Below are 20,686 nucleotides of genomic sequence, written 5' to 3' on the forward strand. Positions count from 1 at the left end.
TGGGCCCGCAGCTGAAGGTGGTGGAGCGAACCCGAACCGCGACCATGCTGTGCGCCGCCAGCGGGATTCCCGATCCGGAGATCTCCTGGTTCAAGGACTTCCTGCCCGTGGAGCCGGCGCTCAGCCAAGGGCGAATCAAGCAGCTGCGATCAGGTACGGCAGATACACCGGAGACTTTCTCTTCTCGTGAGCTTTAAACCGAGGCTGTGATTGTGGAGATAGGCCTCTCGTATGAAGGGGCGCGTTTGAACTCAGCTCTAATAATGATGTCGGGACTCGACTGAATGAACGCAGTGATTGCTGAGATTAGCAGGTAACGCGGACAGAGGTCTCCTCTCTATTACGCTCACGGGAAGCCGCTGAAGTGAGCCGGCGTTCGGATAGGCGGTAATTTCTGAAATGACCACTTACTTGGAGATTTTAACCACAGCCAGAGAGAGCTCCAAGAGTTTGGCTGCGACTGTAAAACACATGCGAGTCTGAATCGCATGCAGGAATCTGTCTACTGTACACGTCTACTGTTGGGTCTCAAGATGGGCTTTTAGAGCCACGTTTAGGGTGAGATTAAATGTAGCATTGAAACTAGGATTCATCCTCTACTAGTTTGAAGAATCTAATGCTGATTATTAGTCTAAATATTTATCTGGGCCTGTATTTACAAAACATTTTTATCTTACCACTAAAAGTTCTGCTAAATAGCAGTTTTTAGCTAAGAGTTTTCTCCTAAAACCTATTCACAAAGCTGCTGAGACAAAGTTTTACTAAGGAATAGAGAGAAGTCTTGAGCTCATTGTTATGGGTGATGTCAGCATGATTATTAACTATGCACACTCTGATTGGTTGATAGGGGAGGAGTCTCTGTCAGAGATTTATTCATAGAAATATTGTGGAGAGCGATATAATGTTGCCATATTCAATTAAAGATTTTAAAATACAGGCCTAGTGTCACTAATTAAACAAGTATATGTTCAGCTGATTGTCAGCCTCTTCTGACAGTCATGTGTGCTTCTCATAAACAATGAGCTGATAAGCATATTTCAGAACAGAATAATCACGGCTGATAGTTAGATATGCAAACTTAAAAGAAAACCAAACTGGACGCAAGAACAGCTGTTACTTCTTGCCCAACTTGTTAATGAAAAACAAGGATATAGTCAAAGGGAAATTTAGAGTTGGGATAACCTCCAAAACCAAAAATGTTGTGTGGGAAAATAGATTGCCAGCAACATCAAGTTTAAGGATAGTTGGGATAGTCTTAGTGACTTAGGAGTCCTCCTCACTACTCCTCTAACGTTTCACAGATTTAGGAGCTAGTTTTAGAGCTAAAATGCTTTGTGAAATACTTTTAGAGCAGAAATTTAGGACTGACACGCCCATTGTTTTTAAGATTTTTTTTTTTAAATCGGCAAGTTATGAGCTACTTTTAGCCTTAAGATGTTTTGTGAATACAGGCCCTGGTGTTTATGAAGCATCTCTGTGGAGCTGCGATTGATTCAGGATTCAGGTGAATAATGATGCTAAACTGTATAAGCGGTTGTTGGTTTCCTCCATCGCTGTGCTGTTTTCTTGTCTCTCTTATGACTTCATGCTCACTCAGTAAAATCATTTATGCTTAAATCAGTATTTCATCTCCATATGTTGATTTATTTGGTAAGTAGTCGTGGAATAAGCGGGATCATGTACGGGGTTAGTTGTTATGCCGACTGTACGTTATCCCTCGCTTATACACGCACACGCATATATACATAAATCTAATCCGTATGATTAATGTATATAGTGTATATGACACGTGATTATATATAGCGCTCATATATAATCAGTTTGATCAGTGAGTGGATCATTTCTGTGGAATGAAGTGTGTTTGAGCTGCTGTCACTCAAAGCTTTCGTTGTGTTTTTTTCTCATTGTGTGTTCGGTGTGTTTTTCTCAGGAGTCTTTGGTGAGTATCTGTTTTTTCCAAACTCTCCTCTTCTGGTCCTGCGGTTTGATGGCATATGTTGGCGCTCCACTCGTGTCATCCTCCGATAAACATGCCCCTCGTTCCCCCCGATCCTCCTAACCAACCTGATCTTGTTTCCTGCACCTGTTCCCTAATGAGAGGTGAAGCCGAGCTCACCCGATCCGCTCCGCACCAGAACACACCGCCGACATCGGGACACGCTTGTGTTAGCGGAGACTACAGAAACACATTATAATAGATCAAAAATAGACACGAACACACATATGCATTGAATTGGAGCTTCATCTGGTCATACAGAGTAGGATAGTTCACCCATCGTTTACTCATCCTGATGGCATTATGAACTGATTACAAAGGCTTTCTTTCTTCTGCGGAACATGAAAGAAGATATTTTGAAGAATGTTGGTAATAAAACAGTTTTGGTTCCCATTGACTTTCATTTTTTTGTTCATATAATGGAAGTCAGTAGGAACCAAAATGGTTTGATTACCGATATTCTTCAAAATATCTTCTTTGGTGTTCCACAGAAGAAAGAAAATGTCAGTTTAGGATGATATGAGGGTGAGTAAATGATGACAGAGTTTTCAGTTTTGAGTGAAAGCGTTCACTTTAAGAAAACGACTTTTGATTGTCTGGCATTTCTTACATATATCTTTTTATTCTTCCATTTCAACAGGGTCCAGAATGAACACACATCCAATGCCAAACGTAAATAGCAACATCAGCTTAGACAAGTAAATCAAACTGTTTTATTAACTGGTTTGCCCATAACTTGTTCTGTCGTTTCATGGGAATTAATAATCTGATTTAAATCAAAGATTCAGACATTCACTAAAGGAAACCCAAACTCACTTGTCGTCTAATAGCAGCGTCAGAAGTTCATCTGGGATTAGTTGTTCTTCCAGAACTCTCATTAAAGCACCAGAATGAAAATGTGGTGTAAAACGGTGAATCACTCTGATATAGAAGAGAAACCGCATCATTGGCTAGATTTAGAGTCTGTGTTTTAGTATATTAGAGCAGGTTTAGAAAAGCATTAATTTTGTGCTCTGTGCGTCAGGTTTCTCTCCGATGGATGACGGAGCGATCAGGAGGAGAGTGAGCGAGTGTCATGGAGCGCTGCGTGAGTCACAGAGAGACAGACAACATTAGAGAGACGTGTGCTTCTCATGTAGATCTCCATCCGTATAATCATCACTCGATCGTTAGTAGAGCACAAATGAAACGCTGATGTAACCAGAAGACTAGTCAGCCACGATTGGTCCATTCACCTCCTCTCCCTCTGACCTGATCTCCGTTTGCTTCTATGGTGTCGAAGAATGTCCTTCTGTCGTTTCTCCTGAGTTCTCCCTCTTTCTCCTGCACTAATTATATTCACATTCAGTGATGCTTCTGTTTGCAGCAGCAGAAATCTGTGATGAAATAATGGTGAACACGTGAAGTTTGGACTGAGATTCAAAGATCTGTGTGTGTCTGTGGTTCAGGTAAAGCCTATGTAATGAGGACCAAATGTCCCCACAAGTACAGCGATTCCAGTAAATGAGCTTGTTTTTGGTCCCCATTAGCAAACGAGCTTATAAACCATACAGAATGCAGTGTTTTGAGAATCTAGAAATGGCTGTCGTTTAGTGTGAGGTGTATAGTTAGGGTTAGAGCCTGGATAGAAAATACAGTTTGTACAGTAGAAAAACCATTCTGCCTATGGAATGAACTAAAATATGGAAACCAGTGTAGGTGTATGTTTGTGTGTGAGGACCAAATGTCCCCATGAGGAAAGTGAAACCTGAAATGTCTGACCTTGCGGTGAGTTTGTACAATGTGAAAACCATTTTCTATGGCAAGTCTCCATAGAGCACAAACCCAGTCCAGCATAAGGACAGTCATTACCTTTATTCAAGCTGTTTTTTCCAGGCCGAAGGTCACACAGACCGCGTTTGGGCCGTGAGTGAATCCCGATCACAGGCTGTAGGTGTTGATTCCGCCGCAGTGATTTTCCTGCTGTCAGGCTGCCCACAGCCACATTTACATGACAAACCAGCGAGAGAATCGCTCAGAACGCTGAGTCAGTCTCTGCCGCACCGAGACAGCGGCGAACGCCGGCCTCCATTTTCTGACGGTGTCTGCATGTGTTTGTGTTTCAAGGCTCGTCTCTCTGATCCGCCGCGTTACACCACGTCCCGGAGTCTCTGAGCGCCGTTATTTCCGGCGGCGTTTTCACGGTTCGGTTTATTAGTTCTGCATTGACGGATTGCTCTCTGATCGGTCGTGTGCTGAGACTCCAGGCGAAATCATCCGAAGTGACTTTATGTAGAGCTGCTTTACAGCAGAAATAGAATTCCTTTCATCATTACTGCATTTTACAGCATTAGAGCTGTTACTGTCCTGTTTATTACTGTCTGTATCGAGGGCAACGGTCTGCTTTTTCAACGGCCTTGGCTCCATTAGTATTTTGCCATTCATTTTTCCCACAGGGATTTTTAAAGTCTTTGTTTAAGAGTTATAACCAAACCGACCAGCGGCAAGGAGAATCACGACACAAACTTTGATTTGAAGCACAAAAGGTATTTGAGAATTGGACACAAAGACAAGACTGTTAACTTTATATATTCTGACAGCGTAACGAGACGCGATTATGTTGTTGGTCCCTGCTCTGATTGGTGAAATGTTCTATAGGGTGTTGTGGGTAATGTCATTTTTCACCACAAATATTGCTGTTAAACATGATTATTATTATTTTTAGTTGGAATTGTGCAGGCTAATGGCTTCCACTGTTGCTCAAATCATCAATTACCAACCTCGTATCTCACAGTACGTCTGTCTTATCAAGTTATCGTTGAAAGTCAATTTGAATGTGATTTCCATTTCTGGAACTGATTGTTGCATTCGATTGTATAAAGTGCTATATAAATAACTGACAGTCTGTCAGAGGTTGATGCGCTTGTGTCGCGTGTAGAATATGAGGAAGGTTTGTAAACCATCTTGAGAATGGTTGTGATTGTAAATATTAATGCTGTGTTTGTTTTCTCTCCTCCTCTTTCTCTCCTCACTTCTGGTTTTCTCCTCCTCTCCTCTGTCTAATGTCTGTCTGATTGGCCCGTCTCTCTCTCTCTCTCTCTCTCTAATGGTCTCTCTGTCTCTCTGTGCAGGTGCGCTCCAGATCGAGCGCAGTGAGGAGACGGATCAGGGGAAGTACGAGTGCGTGGCGTCTAACTCTCAGGGCGTGCGCTACTCGTCCCCTGCGAACTTATACGTGAGAGGTATGGAACACAGTAGGTACTCCGTAGGTAATACACTTTCATTCACATGTCAGCGAAGACAGCTTCTTTATTTTACCCAGCAGCCTCTGCAGCACTTCTGAACGTATCTATGTAGCGCGTCGCATTATTCTCGCGCGTCTGCGCTCCGTTGGGTTTTATCTCGGGGAGTCCGAGCTCAACTTTGAGGGACGCCGCAAGCGGAACAAATTTCTGTTTTTATCAGCTTTTTCCAAGCGGGAATTAATTCCGCTCGCGAGCGAGTCGAAGTCGGCGGAAGACACACCCGACTTTATTAAGTCAAGTGCTTCCCGTCGGGGTTCGTTCGCGATTCTCGGCTAATCGAAGCATTAAAAAAGCTAATTGATTTGAAATGAATTGGGTTTACAGGCATGTAATTGTTTCTGTAAACTCAATTAGAGATATTTGCCGTCGGGCTGAAGCGCTCACGGCCTAGCGGTCCGGAAAGAGCCGGTGCGGATTTAATAGAGAATAAAAGAAGGTAAATGAGGTACGAGGAGTAATGAGCGGGAAAGAGACGGTCCGTCAATCACGCCTCGATATTTTCGCTCGATCGACAGACGCTCAGATGTTATCAAGTGCTGCATGATGCCTCTACTAATATTGCAAACGTTTGTGTGCTTGTTAATTGTTTTCTTCATTTTTTTCTCAGTTGTTTGTTTGTTTGTATGTGTAAAATGACTAATCGAAACTAATTTGACTAAATTCATGATTTACCACTAAAATATGAAGGTCTTTGCAGTGTGTCATGTGTGTGTGAGCGTGTTTCTCAGTTTGCTTGTGATGTTTTGAGTTTCTTTCTTTATGAAGTGAATTTCTCAGAGTAGAGCAAGGCCAAGCCACACTATTTGCTATTTGGGAGTGTTTATGAATAATACTGCCACACAAAGACGCAGATTGAAGAGCTAAACATAAGCTAAATGAATGAGGTTGAGACTGTGGCAGATGAAGATGGTTGCAGTGGCCTTTTTACTCTCTCTGTGTGTTTCCCTGGTTTTCTTCTCTGCTTTCCATCTCAAACCCCCTTACACCCTCAGAGCTGCGAGAAGGTTGGTGTGTTTTTTGTTTATTTTCTCTCGTTTCTTTTATTTGGCATTTAAACTCTGAGAAATAAATGTCAGTCAAGCGGTAAAACGTTGTCGGCGACGGCAGCGAACCCGAGTCGAACGTAGAGCGCCGTGAAGACGAGGGTCGTGTTGCATTGTGGGATCTTGTTTGCGAACCTTCCGCTCGGAAGGCCCTCTCTCTGTCTCTCTGCACGCGTTGCCATGGAAACCCAGCAATTGGAAATTAGCGGCGTCTGCATGAGGAGGACGGTCGCATGCCTGAACGGCGCAGCGTCGTGATTGACTGTCGTGTCGTCCCGTGCTCTGTGCCGCCCCTGACGCATTTCACGCATTTCAGTGATTGTGCATCCGTCTATCTGTCTGTCCTTCTGTCTGTCTGTCTGTTTGTCTGCGCTCGTGTCTGTGCTCGTCGTGTCTGTGCTCGTGTGCATGTGTCTGTGGCTCTCGCTCCAGTGACGGACGTGCTTTCTGCAGACAATTAGTTTATCGATCGCTCCAAAGCATCGCTTTTTTCGTAGCGCTGAATCGGTTGACGTCTCATCGATAGCATCTGTGCCGAGCTGCCAATCAAACATCATATGGTCAGAACGCCACAGCGACCTGTTCACCTCAGTCACACGTAGAAACATCTGAACACTGCGTTAGATTGATAAACATTTATTGTAAACAAGAAGATTTGTGAAAAACTGACTTCAATCATTGACTAAAATCCACAACTGATTCAAACACACTCACACATTCAGACATTGATAAACGTGACTGCAGTGAACAGATCACTTTTAGGGCCACTACTGATACAGTGGTATAACCCAGCGTTAGTTTTTGGTTCCCTATTGGTTAGCCAGGAAAGTTTTCTTTACGTAAATATAACGTTCTCTTTAGGTTAGGGGAACATTCCGGGTAACGTTCCCAGAAACTGTAACTTATTGCGTTACTTATGGAAAGTAATGCACTGTTACTTTTTGTCACCTGAGCTGCCCTTGCTGATGTATTTTTACTAAAAAAAATATATATATATATAGATTTTTTTTGGCAACTGAAAAAGGCCCTTTTAAAGAAAAAGTGAAATAATCCTTAGACTGAAGGCAAAGTCTCTGTCTCTCCTGATTTTTCTCAACACAGTACAGGAGAGCTGTCAGTCAAAAAATGGGAAAGGAAAGTAACTGGCATTACTTATTTGAGAAAGAAACTCTAAGTAATGTGGCACTTTACTAGTTACTTGAAAAAGTAATATGATTACATAACTTGCGTTATTTGTAATGCGTTACCCCAACTATTATTGTAAGTTAATGGTTATAACCAGTTATTATCTGGCTCATGTTTATCCCCTTACTAAAATTAACCATGGTTTAATCATAGTAAAAGTGTAGTAACCATGTTTTTTTGGTGTATTGACTACCGTTTATATAACCACAGTTTTACTACAAATACCATGGTTAAACTATGGCTAGTGTAGCAAAACCATGGTACATTTGTGGTTTTCATGGTTTAACTATATTACCCATGTTTTTTTGGTTTTGTTTGTAGTAAAACCTTGTGAAAGTTCATAAACAGACACATCTACAGCAGCGGTCAAGCAAAACTAACCTCTCTTAATATTATGATTGTTTCCCAAACGTTGACTGTTGAAGTGACTCAGGATCAGATAATCCGACTGGATCAGAATTATAATCCCTCATAACCCTAATCCAGATCACCTGTGCTCTCGTAATCAATCAGGGTTTCTAAGTTCCATAAACTCGGCGTGATGTCAGAGTCTCTCAGAGAAGCTTCGCAGTTGTTCGCCGTCTCTTTGTTTTGTCTGTCTTTGTCATTTTCTCTCGCTGCTTGTGCATGAGCTGCATGAAGTGTCGTCTGTTTTAATGGAATGTTTTAGTTTTTTTTTTTTAGGAAAAGTCAGTTTGTCATCAGAGAGTGGCCTATTTTCATTCTGTCAGCGTGATGAAGCGCCCGAACCGTTTCCGCTCCTGGAAAACTGTTGAAAGGCGAATCAACTGTCGGAAAGACATTGAGTGACAAGCGGCGGCTCCCCGCGCGCGTCTGAAAAATAGCAGCGCAGGCGTCCCGCCCTCGCCGCGCATGACAGCCTCCTCTGGAGGAGGAGAAGAAAGAAAGAGCCAAACATCCTCTGCGCTTTTGAAGAGCGTGTCACAGATGTGGGACTAAATCCAAACCGCAGTCTAGAACAGAAGCGTCTCATTAGAGGCCGTGTTTAATTGACACGCGGGCGACCGCGGGATGATGTCATTGGGGCGACGGTCTCACGCGGCGCCGTATGTGTGCGCTAGGACCGTAAGTCAATACGCCGTGCCTCCGCTTCCCCTTTCAGCAAGAGGAAAGATTGCGTTTGAGATAATTCATTGTAATGGGCTCCACTAACAATGGCAAATCCAATTCAGCAGTCCCCATTGTTGCATAGATCAAATGTGCTGTTACCACCCAAGGTTATTGTTCCCGTCTCGCTGGAAGCCGAAGCTTTTAAGAGCCGCAAAGTGATTTTAGCACAATGGCGTAGTAGGTCATTGAAATTCAGATGTTCAAATATTCACCCCGTTTAGCAGAACAGACTGGTTTAGTCACAAGCGGGAACCGGCGTTTCTTTCCATCAACCCATAATAAGTCATAATATTGCCACTGAATCCACATGTTGAGCTCTTGCATGATGCACCTGAATCCTGAGTGTTTTATTTGACGTTTGCATGTTGCCGGTGTCGCATGAACGCATGCACTAACCCGCATTAACGACCTCTGATTAACTGCAGCTAACCACTGTCTAGATTTAGCTGTTATGTCTCATCTGAAATCTGAGTGTGTCCAATTCTGGGTGTCCTTTGGTCAATGCTCACCTGCAATCGAATTCACTTTTACAATTGCACATTTTATTGTAAATATTTCATGTGCCACTGGAATCTGATTGTTTCGTCTGTCAGAGGTGGGTTTGATGAAATGCGTTTAGCTCTAAATCGCTAGCTCATGCAGTTGTAGCTTTATTCAGGTGGATTTTTTTCCTCTTTGCTGAAGTCGTCGATTTCAGAAGTTGATCCTACGTGGCGAATCCCCATAAGCCTCGGCATCCGAGAAAGCTTTGCTCAGACGTTCAGCCATCTCTAAAGCAGAAGAAACAAGAACCTGGGCTTCAGACGCATCTGAACGCGGCTTATGTTTCTCGGCGCTTCTATTGATGCGAATAAAGAGGCTCATTGAATTAGTCAACATTACAGCTACAGCAAATGAGCTCCTGATTGAACTGCTGGGCTCCTTTAATCGGTATTCCACACTTCTATTAAACGCAAATCCCATTTTTCTTGTTTTACGACCGCACCGGCTCACGCAAAGCGCAGCTGATGGCGAATAATGAGATTCATTCGTTAAAGGGATAGTTCACCCAGAAATCAGCATTCTGTCATCATGGACATTGCATTCTGTGGAACACACACAGACATTTCTTAGAATAATATCTTGTTATGACGGCTTGATCATTTTTGGGTGAACGATGTCTTTAAGTCAGTGCTCCGGAGATGAACGAACCTTAGCAACCACCAAGAAGATCCTAGCAACACATTCAACATCTCAGATTCTACATAGAAACACCCGAGCAACCACTCAGTACCCTAGCAACCGCATATGGTCACAGTGGCAACCATCCACCCGCACATATCTCGTTTACATCAGCGATCGTTTGAAACTTCAGCGTCTCCGGTTTCCGAGTGTTTCCTGTTGCCCTGGTTCTTTGTTTCTGTCCGGCTCATCCCTCTCTCTCTCTCTCTCTCTCTCTCTCTCTCTCTGCATCATTCATGTGTATCTCTCTCTCTCTCTCTCTCTCTCTCTCTCTCTCTGTGAGCTCCAGCTTCACGGCTCTTTGATTCACTGTATGTTTTTAATCTGACGATGACCTGCCGATTTCACCACGTCTCTAAGAATTCAGCAAGCTGTGGTTCTTAGCGCATCCTTCCTCATCTCTCTCTTTCTTTTATCCTTCGCCGTTTCTCTCGAACACATCCTCTCTCTCCTGCATTTCATCTCTGTTTCTGGATGCGGGGTTGGCAGCGCTCCACATTAACTCGGTGGATTAGCATAACTTCCATCGTTTCTCACATTTGCTCGCTGTCTCTTTTATTTATTTATTTCCACAGTCAGATGTAGATCTTCCAGGAGTAAATGCAGTATTTCCCTGCGGAGCGTCAGTTTCTGCTGCAGAAGAATCTGATTTGTCCTAGAATATAGCGGCAGACACAGACACACACACACACAGAGCGGCCGGCGCTCACAGATCAGTGCGTCTCCACTGTGACCCAGAAATGGTAAAAAACAAAAAACAAAGCTGAATGCAAATAATACAATTCAGCGCGCAATATAATGGTTAGAAAAGTAAACAGGGAGCAAAACCACTGGACTAGACCCAGCGAGTGCCACTAATTGTCTGTTTGGAGCATCGAGCGTCAGGTGCTAGTTAACATATTGACTAGTATGTGCAGAAATGTTTCACGGCCGTTACGTTTCCGTGTGCTGTATGTGTTAGCTGTAGCGTTCCAGAGATCTCCCTTCAGGCCTTGTTTATGGTGTGCTGCTGCGTGTTCAGGCATTCAGGCTCTCTCAATCACGCCTTCCTCTAACCCTTTGTTCCGCTGGGGAATGAAACCGGCCCCGATCGAACACCTGCTTTCCCAGCGCGGGTCTATAGAGTCGATATCTGCAGCGATTGATCACACGGCCCGAAAGCCTTCCTTGGTTCGACTGCATCATCCCCGAGGGCAGCACCGTCTCATTTAGGTTTCTAAAGGCTTATGGGAAACGGAGGGAGCTCGGACCAAAATAAAGCTCGTTCAGACGGAGCGGGTTTTAATAAATATGCATCATTACAGTTCCTCTGCCTCCCAGCTGAGCTCAGAATGAGAACAGAGAAGCCTCGGCGGAAGCGTCTGCGTTTAACGCTTGTGTTTTTCATCCTCTGTGAACTTAACGAGGGCGGTAGAGAGATGTGCCTGTAGAAACGGGCGCGTTAGTCAGTTTGTAGGAAAACACGGCTTTGACCTTTCACTCGAATTCAGATTCTCCAGCTCCTTGCACATTATTATTCCGTTCCATCTGCTAGTCTGCGCTTATATTTAGCAACTTGTCCTTTTAGCTGTAACAATGCATTGCCAGCTTGAATATGAAGCTTTCATCAGAACGTCCATTTTCTGTCATTGTTACCTCGTTCTCCTGTTTCCTTGTGTTTGTGCTCCAGTTCGGCGCGTTCCCCCTCGCTTCACCATCCTTCCCATGAGCCACGAGATCATGCCGGGCGGGAGCGTGAACATCACCTGCGTGGCGGTCGGCTCTCCGATGCCCTACGTGAAGTGGATGCTGAATTCGGAGGACCTGACGCCGGAGGACGAGATGCCCGTGGGACGGAACGTTCTGGAGCTCAACGGCGTGCGCGAGTCGGCCAACTACACCTGCGTCGCCATGAGCAGCTTGGGAATCATTGAGGCCGTGGCGCAAGTTATTGTCAAGTGTAAGGAAATCGTCTTTTAAGACTAATTATGAGTTGTATGCATACAGGGCAGGAGAAAAAGCAAGCAAGTTGTGGAAACGGAATATATAAATAATCAGTTTAAAGGTGCACTAAGCAATTTTTGCCAAACAAACACCTCCATAGCCCAACAGGACCTCACCCTTATTTTGATACCTCTGCCCCACACATATGTACACAACCCTGGCATAACGACGACCGCAGAAACAAGCGAAGATGACACACAAGCATATTCAAACAAAAGCCAATGCAGATACGTTGTGTGAAACAATGCAAAATCAATGTTATTCACCTATCAAAAAGAAACAACGGAACCTCCTTGAGTTCTCTTCACCTCTGGAAAGTAGCTCTGGTATTTACGCAGGTTCTTCCGATATTTTTTAATCTTCCATTTCTTTCTATCTATAGTCGATCTGCTAATATCTGTCCTGTGCACTCAAATTGAGCGCTCTCTTCTCTCTATCCTTACAAGACACACCCCTTACTGCTGATTGGCTACAAGTATGTTTTGGGATTCTGTTCTGACACTGTGGTCAAAAGCGTTTTTCCAAGATTGCTTAGTGCACCTTTAATACGTGAAAGTTAAGTACTAAAATGTACAAACAAAGATAAACAAAATTGAAATGTAAATTCTCTGAAAAGGTTAATCGGCCAAATCCAGTAGCAGATTGTTGGATCAAAAGAATATCTAATTTTATCCAGTCTAATAAAGTAGAAAAAGATTCTTAACCTGTGTGTGGACACAAAGTGGGCTTCATTATTGACTTAAAAATTTGCTAATCTTCCCCAAAAGTAAACTGAAGCAAACGTTTCCTGATATTCCGGAAGCAGCCCGTTTTGATCTCTAGATATCTTGTTTGTTTTACCTTTTAAACATCCTGCTTTTCAGACCCTTAATTTCTGCTGTATCTCATGTAGAGTTCAGAGGAGATCTCAACAATAAAGTTTGAAAGTACTTTTCTGAACTCCTGAGCAAATGCCAACTGGAGATTCAACGGGCCATTCTTCTCTCTCTTCGCAGCTTTACCCAGATCTCCTGGAACCCCCATCGTCACAGAGACGACCCCCACCAGCGTCACCATCACCTGGGACTCCGGTAACCCCGACCCTGTTTCCTATTACATCATCCAGTACCGTGCCAAATCCCCGGACAGCAAGTACGAGACGGTGGACTCCATCACCACCACCCGCTACAGCATCGGAGGCCTCTACCCCAACACTGAGTACGAGATCCGCGTTTCGGCCGTCAACACCATTGGCCAGGGTCCGCCCAGCAACAAAGTGGAAGCTCGAACCGGAGAGCAAGCCCCCGCCAGCCCTCCGCGGAACATCCAGGCGCGCATCATATCGCAGAACGCTGTGATGGTGCGCTGGGACGAGCCGGAGGAGCCCAACGGCTTGATCAAGGGCTATCGAGTTTATTACACCATGGATCCTTCGCAGCCAATGAGCAACTGGCAGATCCACAACGTTCAGGACAGCATGATAACGACCATCCACAGCCTCGTGCCGTCAGAGACGTACACCATCCGCGTGCTGGCGTTCACGTCCGTGGGAGATGGACCCTTCTCTGACCCCGTTCACGTCAAAGTGAGACCCGGAGGTGAGTTGTAAGAAAACTTGTGATCGAGGGAAATCAACTCTTGCAGATTGAAGGTGCGGTCACATCGGCCTAAAAATCAAAGAAAGGTCCATTGTCAGTAATGTAGAGGTGTATGAAGCACTGCTTCATGGGTCGACGAGACAAATTCACATGACCAACATGATCTGAATCTCCATAGGGAGCATTTTTACCCTCGCTCTACTCTGAAAATGTGACCCGACCATGTTCCCATAACTATATACACAACTATATATGACTATATGTCATATGCGGCTCTCAGTGGAGTTTCACTGAATGCTTAAAGTCAATTCAAGTAGCATTTGATCATTCTGCAGCGTTCCTTTAGTGTCGGTCCATTAACTAATGATGTACTCTGTTTTAAAGCAGTAACGTGTTTTCGATCTGTGTTTCAGTTCCTGGGCAGCCTGGCAAGTTCCAGGTGGGTAAAGTGACCGACACCAGCGTCGAGTTGACCTGGGATCCTGCCTACTCTAAAGAACCCGTGAAAGCCTACGAACTCATCTACAAAGCTCCAGAGCTCGGCATTCAGGTGAGATCCTGCTCCACTGGGAAACACTTTAGGATCATCTTCAGAAATGTTGGTATAATGGTGATATTTTCAAATGCATTGCATATTAGAAATATTATTGGCTCTTTGACAAGTCGCTTTGGGTTAAAACGTCTGCTAAATGCAAAAATGTTAACTAAAGCATGTTTGATCTTCTAAACAAACAGGAGAAGAGGAATTTTGAGCCCAGAACGTCATATGTGGTGGAGGGTCTGCGCGCCAACACCGACTACACCTTCTCTCTGGCTGCCGTTTCCAACAAGGGTATCGGCGCGTTCACCAACGAGATCAACCAACGCACGGCACAAGCGAGTACGTGCGAGACCCCTTTTGTTACCGCATTAAAGCCGACAGGATGATTCTTACGCTGTATGACACAGTAACCGCTCTCTGCACCAATCCTCCCTCGGTTCCCCCATCCACATCACAGCTTGTTAGAACCTCTGTTCTGGGTCACTGCAGTTTCTCAGGTCTGTCACGTGAATCGGCACCAAGCGCTTGGGATAGACAACAACACACCAAAGTCTAATACAAGTTGGTTTATTGTTATCTATTAAAGAAGATGGGCAGTCCCATCTTTTATACAGCACCCTTACAAACCTTCAAGTAGGCGGGGGTTCACATATCATTTAAGAAGAATACTTCTACATATGGGAAGGAAAAATACAGAGCAGGTATAAGGAAGTGAACAATCTCTAGGAACAGAGTGCAGCCGCACCGAACTGGTTTCCTGCCCGACAGATGACCCTGAGAAGGCAGACACCACAAAAAACAACTATTCGAGACACAGAACCATATCATCACACTCTTAGGTGAAATATCCTGTAAAACATAAGGCAACTACAAAATAGGAAAGAAATTGCATTACAAAAAAACACATTAATTCTTATACAGCTGCAGTCAGACCATGTGTTCTAGTGACCCGTGACTCTACGTCAGTTTTGATGGTTTCTACAGGCTGTTGTCTGGATGGGAAGCGGGCGGGACTGGAATTGGATGTTTAATCTATAGTTTTTTGCTTAGTTGTAACTTTCAGAGAGGAAACGTGTGAGAAACTGATTGCATCTCAGCTGCCAGTGCACAGGGCACAAAAGTGGCAGAAAAGGTTGAATTTCCCCTGGATCTGTTTATTCATCTTTCCCTCCCTCCGTCATCCATCCGTCTGTGCATGTCTGTGTCGTGTGAAATGCATCGGTGTGTGTGATGTGTATGTCCATCAGTATTTCCAGTAAATGATTGAAAAACAAGCAGAGGTCAAAGCCACCACCAGACTGGATGGGATTTGTGTTCCGAATTTCTGCCGTTTTACCTCTTTCTTCTTTTCCTGCTTCAGTTGAATGTGTTTTCAGCTCAGGACCCTTTGAAGTGACTCCAGCGGTGTGTTGTTTCTGTGTTGATGTTGAAATGCTCTTCTTAGGTGTCATGCAGCTCTTCAGTAACACTGGTAAAGCTGGTGTTTTCAGGACGGTTAACGGTAAGTGAGGAAGACCGAAGCGTCGGAAGCCCATCGACAATCGTAAGACTCTCCTCGTTATTCCACTAAACCTTCAGAGCGGCGGGATCTGTGGACGGAGTCTGAATATCAAACACAGTCCACTTTGGCATTCTGATCAACTTCCTGTCATCGCAGGCAAACGGTTTGGATTAAACTTGTTCTTCCGCTGCGTTTGGGGCTGTTTTAGTGGAGCTGCTCAAGCAGCATATGGTCAGGTCTGATGATATAAGCAGCTCAATGTAATGACAGTGAGAGCGGTTAAAGGTGTGCTGCGGCTGTATTTGTGAGCACAGGTTGTGATGCTGAGGTCTGATCTGCTCAGCTGCTGCTCACACAGATGCATCGCACCTTGTTGCTAAGGTAATGTGGCTGGTTAGACGTGGTTGCTAGGCTTAGGGTTTTGGGAACAGTTTCTAGGATGTTGTGGTTGCTAGGGCATTGTGGGCAGTTATAGGTGTCTAGATGGTTGCCAGGCTGTTGCTATGCATTTTCTCAGGTGTTCTGAGCAGATATTGGTGTGTTGCTATGTGGTTGCTAGGGTGTTCATGGGATGTTCAGCTGTTTGTTCTGAAGGTGTGAGCGTCTCACCGTGACTCCAGCACAAACGCACACGAGCCCAATTATCCGCTCGCACTTCCTGTGACATCAGCGCGGATAACGTTTTTTGAAAGCAATTACACATCCGTGGTTCGTTTTTACATGTCATATTCTATAAAGCTAATTGAATTATTCCATGTCAGTTTAATTATTGTGTTACAGGAGCGTGCGTGTGCGAGAACAGCGGCCGGTCGCCGGGTCCGTGGAACCGAATGCGGCGAGAACCTTATCGCTTTGATTGATTATGAGAACGTCTCGGGTCCCTTGTTATTTTTAATAACTCTCTCGGCTCTCGTTCTGCCGTTCGGCTGGAAAGGTTTCAGTCAATTACACTGACGAAGACCAAAGCCCCACATTAACCGCAGTATTAATGACAGATAATACCCACAATTCTATACGCTCATATTCAACTGAGCTCAGAAAAATGCTTAAGGCGACTGTGTGTGTGTGTGTGTGTGTGTGTGTGTGTGTGTGTGTGTGTGTGTGTGTGTGTGTGTGTGTGTGTGTGTGAGATAGAGAGAGAGAGAGAGAATGTTAGTAAGAAGGTCTGTGTGCTGTACTCAGGAGCAGGTATGTACTCCACATCACCAGCTGTTTTCCAAACTGATTCCTCATTGTTTTAGTTTCAGTTGTTTTGTTCTCATCAGCTCGGCATCCAGTCGACTCAATGTTTTTGTGATTTCTTTTGGTTCATAACCGCTCGAGTATAAATGTCAGAGTGATTCAGCTGTGTTCAGGATCAGAGTTAGTGCAGCGATGCTCTGTGTTCTCCAGATGCTTTCTGACATTAGAGGGTTATTGAAACCAAGCTGTAAGTTTGTCGTCAGGCAGATTTAGACTTCATTTAGCAGACGCTTTAATCCAAACGCAAGCGGTGAAGGTGTCAGATCATCACGTTGATGAGATACAGTAACGTCCAGAAACGGTGAGGTAAAGAGGAGGACAGATGCCCTGTTTATTCCTGATTATTCACCATAAGAGTAGAAGGAGATAAAGTGTATATACATAACCCATAATATGTGTTGTTCTTATATATGTGACCATGGACCACAAAAATAGCCATAAGGGTCAATTTTTATATCACTATAGGGTCACTTTCTATATGAAAGTGGAATAAATAAGCTTTCCATTGATCTATGGTTTGTTAGTATATGACAATATTTGGTCGAGATACAACTATTTGAAAATCTGGAATCTGAGGGTGTAAAAAAAAAATCAAATTATTGTCCAAATGAAGCTCTTAGTAATGCATATTACTAATCAAACATTAAGTTTTGATATATTTACAATAGGAAATTAAAAAAAATATGGAAAATGATCTTTACCTAATATCCTAATGATTTTTGGCATAAAAGAAAAATTGCTAATTTTGACCCATTCAATGTATTTTTCAATGTATTTTTGTCTGCGAATATACCTGTGCTACTTAAGATTGGTTTTGTGGTCCAGGGTCACATATATGTTCACACACAGAAGTGTGTTTTATGATAGTTGGCTGTATGAAACCCATCATAGACACAGAGCTGCAGAACCTCGTCAGATTTCTAATTAAAGGAGGAACTTTGAAAACAGAAACTCCTCCATAACCCCAATGGGTTTGGCTCGGCTGTCCGTCACCATCTGGTCAGGAATTCTGATCCCGGTCCGAAGCGTCGCTCCATCCGTCAAGCGTGTTTCCACGGCAACGGCTCTGCTATCGGTTACACGCTCGGCGGTGCTTTAATTAGGTTGTCTGTCCTGGTCGATATGTTGATCGGATGCTTGTTTCGTGACCGGTTCTGACAGACGGACGCTTTATTCCTCCGTCGTTGCATCTCGGTGCATCCTTCATTTCATTTTGCTTCGTTCTTCCTTTGTTTGCATCATTTATCTTTTAAGTTGAATGTAATTCGAGCCTCATAATTAGTTTTATTGATCTGTTTTCATCTACACTATTTTTGTAGGCCGTGTATCTCATCCTCTGCGTTTGTCTTTATGTTGTATTGATTTATTTTGCTTCGTTTCTGTTTCTTTATCCTCCTCCACCTTCCTCAATGATCTTTCCTTTCTGTGTTTTATTTTCGACTCTTTTCCGCTCCTCCTCCTCCTCCTCCTCCTCCGCTCTTCCCGCCAGAGCCCACGGCTCCTCCACACGAGCTCCGCTGCTCCGGCGCCGGCTCCACCTCGCTGTCGGTAAGTTGGGCCCCGGCCCCGGAGGACCGGCGGAACGCGGCGGCGCTGGGGTACGAGGTGCGTTACGGGGTCGGCGGGGGCGACGCCAGCGAGTTTGACTCACCGCAGACGCTGCGTCTGGAGCCGGGCGTGGGACGGGTGCTCCTGACGGGTCTGCGGCGCTGGAGTCTCTACCGCGTGACGGTGGCCGCGATCGCGCCGCAGGGAGGAGGACCGGAGAGCGAAGCTGTAGAATGCAGAACAGATGAAGATGGTAAAATCTCACGTCATCAGGTTCTTCTGTAGTTCAGCATTAGATCCCTCTTCTTTAGGTCTGTTTAGGGTTCTTCAGGTGGTTCTTTGGAGATCAGTGGAGTTCTTAATGTTTCTTCAGATCAGTCTTTTTGGCTTCTGAGTTCTTTAAGGCTGTCTTCACACTTGGCTCACTGCAAAAAAAGATTTTTCCTCAGTATTTTTGTCATTTTTCAGTACAAGTATCTAAGCATTCTTAAATCAAGATCCATTTACTGGAGAAGCAAAATGACTTAAGATACTAAGAATCAATATGAAGTGAGTTTTTGCTTAAACCAACAAAAAATGCCAATGGAGTCAAAACTCATTATTTTAGATGTTCAGTCATTTCTCTCACAAAATATAGGTCATAAAGCAGTTCTATCTGATTGTGGCTGTATCCTCAAGCCTTTTGTTTTGTATCTTTAGGTTCAGTGTTTTCAATTACTGAATGTAGGGTTTGTACAAAGTGCTTAAAGGGCTTGACTTTGAATTTTTAAAATTTAAGCCTGGAAACCCCAATATTCCTGATATTGTATGAAATGGATCTTTTAATGCAAAAAAAAAAAAAATGCTGCAAATGCAGTAAACCGGTTACCTCACCTCAATATGCTCATAGATTTTTGTGTTGGATGTTATCTTTAGAATGGAAATATATTTATATTTTATCATACTTTTTTCAGTTAATGTCATCAAACTAGCTAGCTTAGCCAGTAGTAGTACTGACAGTGGTGTGTAAACATGGCTAGACGAGAAAAAGGGAACTTACCGCTCCGATTGATTCAAACTCGTGATTATGATCATTCAGTTCAAGTGATTCACTAGCCAAAAATAAATAAATAAAAACCAGATCAAAACAGACATTCATTTACGAATTTCAACATCACTTGTAATGATTTTAAAGAAGCATGTAGTGATGGGTGAAAAGGAGCTTTTCGAAACTCTGAATGCGTTAAACCATTGCGTCTCTGTTTCGAAGCGCTCCGATCGGATCTTGAATCATTTGATTCAGTTCGAGACTTCAAATCGCGGATCGCGAATCATTTGATTCAGATCGGGGCTTTGGAACGAGTTCACAAATCATTTGATTCAGTTTGGGACTTTAGAATGAGTTCACAAATCATTTGATTCAGTTTGGGACTTTAGAATGAGTTCACAAATCATTTGATTCAGTTCGAGAGTTTAGAACGAGTTCACGAATCATTTGATTCAGTTCAAGACTTTAGAACGATTTCACAAATCATTTGATTCAGTTCGAGACTTTAGAATGAGTTTGTGAATCATTTGATTCAGTTCGAGACTTTAGAACGAGTTCGTGAATCATTTGATTCAGTTCGAGACTTTAGAACGAGTTCACGAATCATTTGATTCAGTTCGAGACTTTAGAACGATTTCACAAATCATTTGATTCAGTTCGAGACTTTAGAACGAGTTCGTGAATCATTTGATTCAGTTCGAGACTTTAGAACGAGTTCGTGAATCATTTGATTCAGTTCGAGACCTTAGAATGAGTTCACAAATCATTTGATTCAGTTCGAGACCTTAGAATGAGTTCACAAATCATTTGATTCAGTTCAGGGCTTTAGAACGAGTTCACAAATCATTTGATTCAGTTCAAGACTTTAGAACGAGTTCATGAATCATTTGATTCAGTTCAGGGCTTTAGAACGAGTTCACAAATCATTTGATTCAGTTCGAGACTTTAGAACAAGTTCACAAATCATTTGATTCAGTTCGAGACTTTAGAACGAGTTCACAAATCATTTGATTCAGTTCGAGACTTTAGAACGAGTTCACAAATCATTTGATTCAGTTCGAGACTTTAGAACGAGTTCACAAATCATTTGATTCAGCTCAGGGCTTTAGAACGAGTTCACAAATCATTTGATTCAGTTCGAGACTTTAGAACGAGTTCACGAATCATTTGATTCAGTTTGAGACTTTAGAACGAGTTCACAAATCATTTGATTCAGTTCAGGGCTTTAGAACGAGTTCACAAATCATTTGATTCAGTTCGAGACTTTAGAACGAGTTCACAAATCATTTGATTCAGTTCGAGACTTTAGAACGGCTCCTGATCTGAAATGATGGTTTGCGAATCATTATTCAGATCGGAAATTCGGAGCGGTTTCAAAGTTCGAAAAAATCTTTTTTTCAGATTTTT

The 20,686-nt window shown here is 43.5% G+C and overlaps 1 protein-coding gene across 1 annotated transcript in view; it reads left to right on the forward strand.

Moving 5' to 3' along the window:
• Positions 1-20,686, forward strand: part of ptprsb (protein tyrosine phosphatase receptor type Sb) — a gene marked incomplete at its 3' end in the record, with an annotated part of 53,925 nt that overhangs the window by 6,399 nt on the left and 26,840 nt on the right. Inside the window, exons 2-8 of the mRNA XM_073848397.1 lie at positions 1-153; positions 5,107-5,217; positions 11,530-11,799; positions 12,839-13,420; positions 13,834-13,970; positions 14,156-14,300; positions 18,194-18,505. The exon at positions 1-153 is cut by the window's left edge and continues 36 nt beyond it. Of these exons, the coding sequence (XP_073704498.1) occupies positions 1-153; positions 5,107-5,217; positions 11,530-11,799; positions 12,839-13,420; positions 13,834-13,970; positions 14,156-14,300; positions 18,194-18,505 (1,710 nt within the window). The remainder of the gene's footprint in view (positions 154-5,106; positions 5,218-11,529; positions 11,800-12,838; positions 13,421-13,833; positions 13,971-14,155; positions 14,301-18,193; positions 18,506-20,686) is intronic.

This window comes from Garra rufa, chromosome 10 (genome assembly GCF_049309525.1).
Source record: "Garra rufa chromosome 10, GarRuf1.0, whole genome shotgun sequence".
Taxonomy (NCBI): domain Eukaryota; kingdom Metazoa; phylum Chordata; class Actinopteri; order Cypriniformes; family Cyprinidae; genus Garra; species Garra rufa.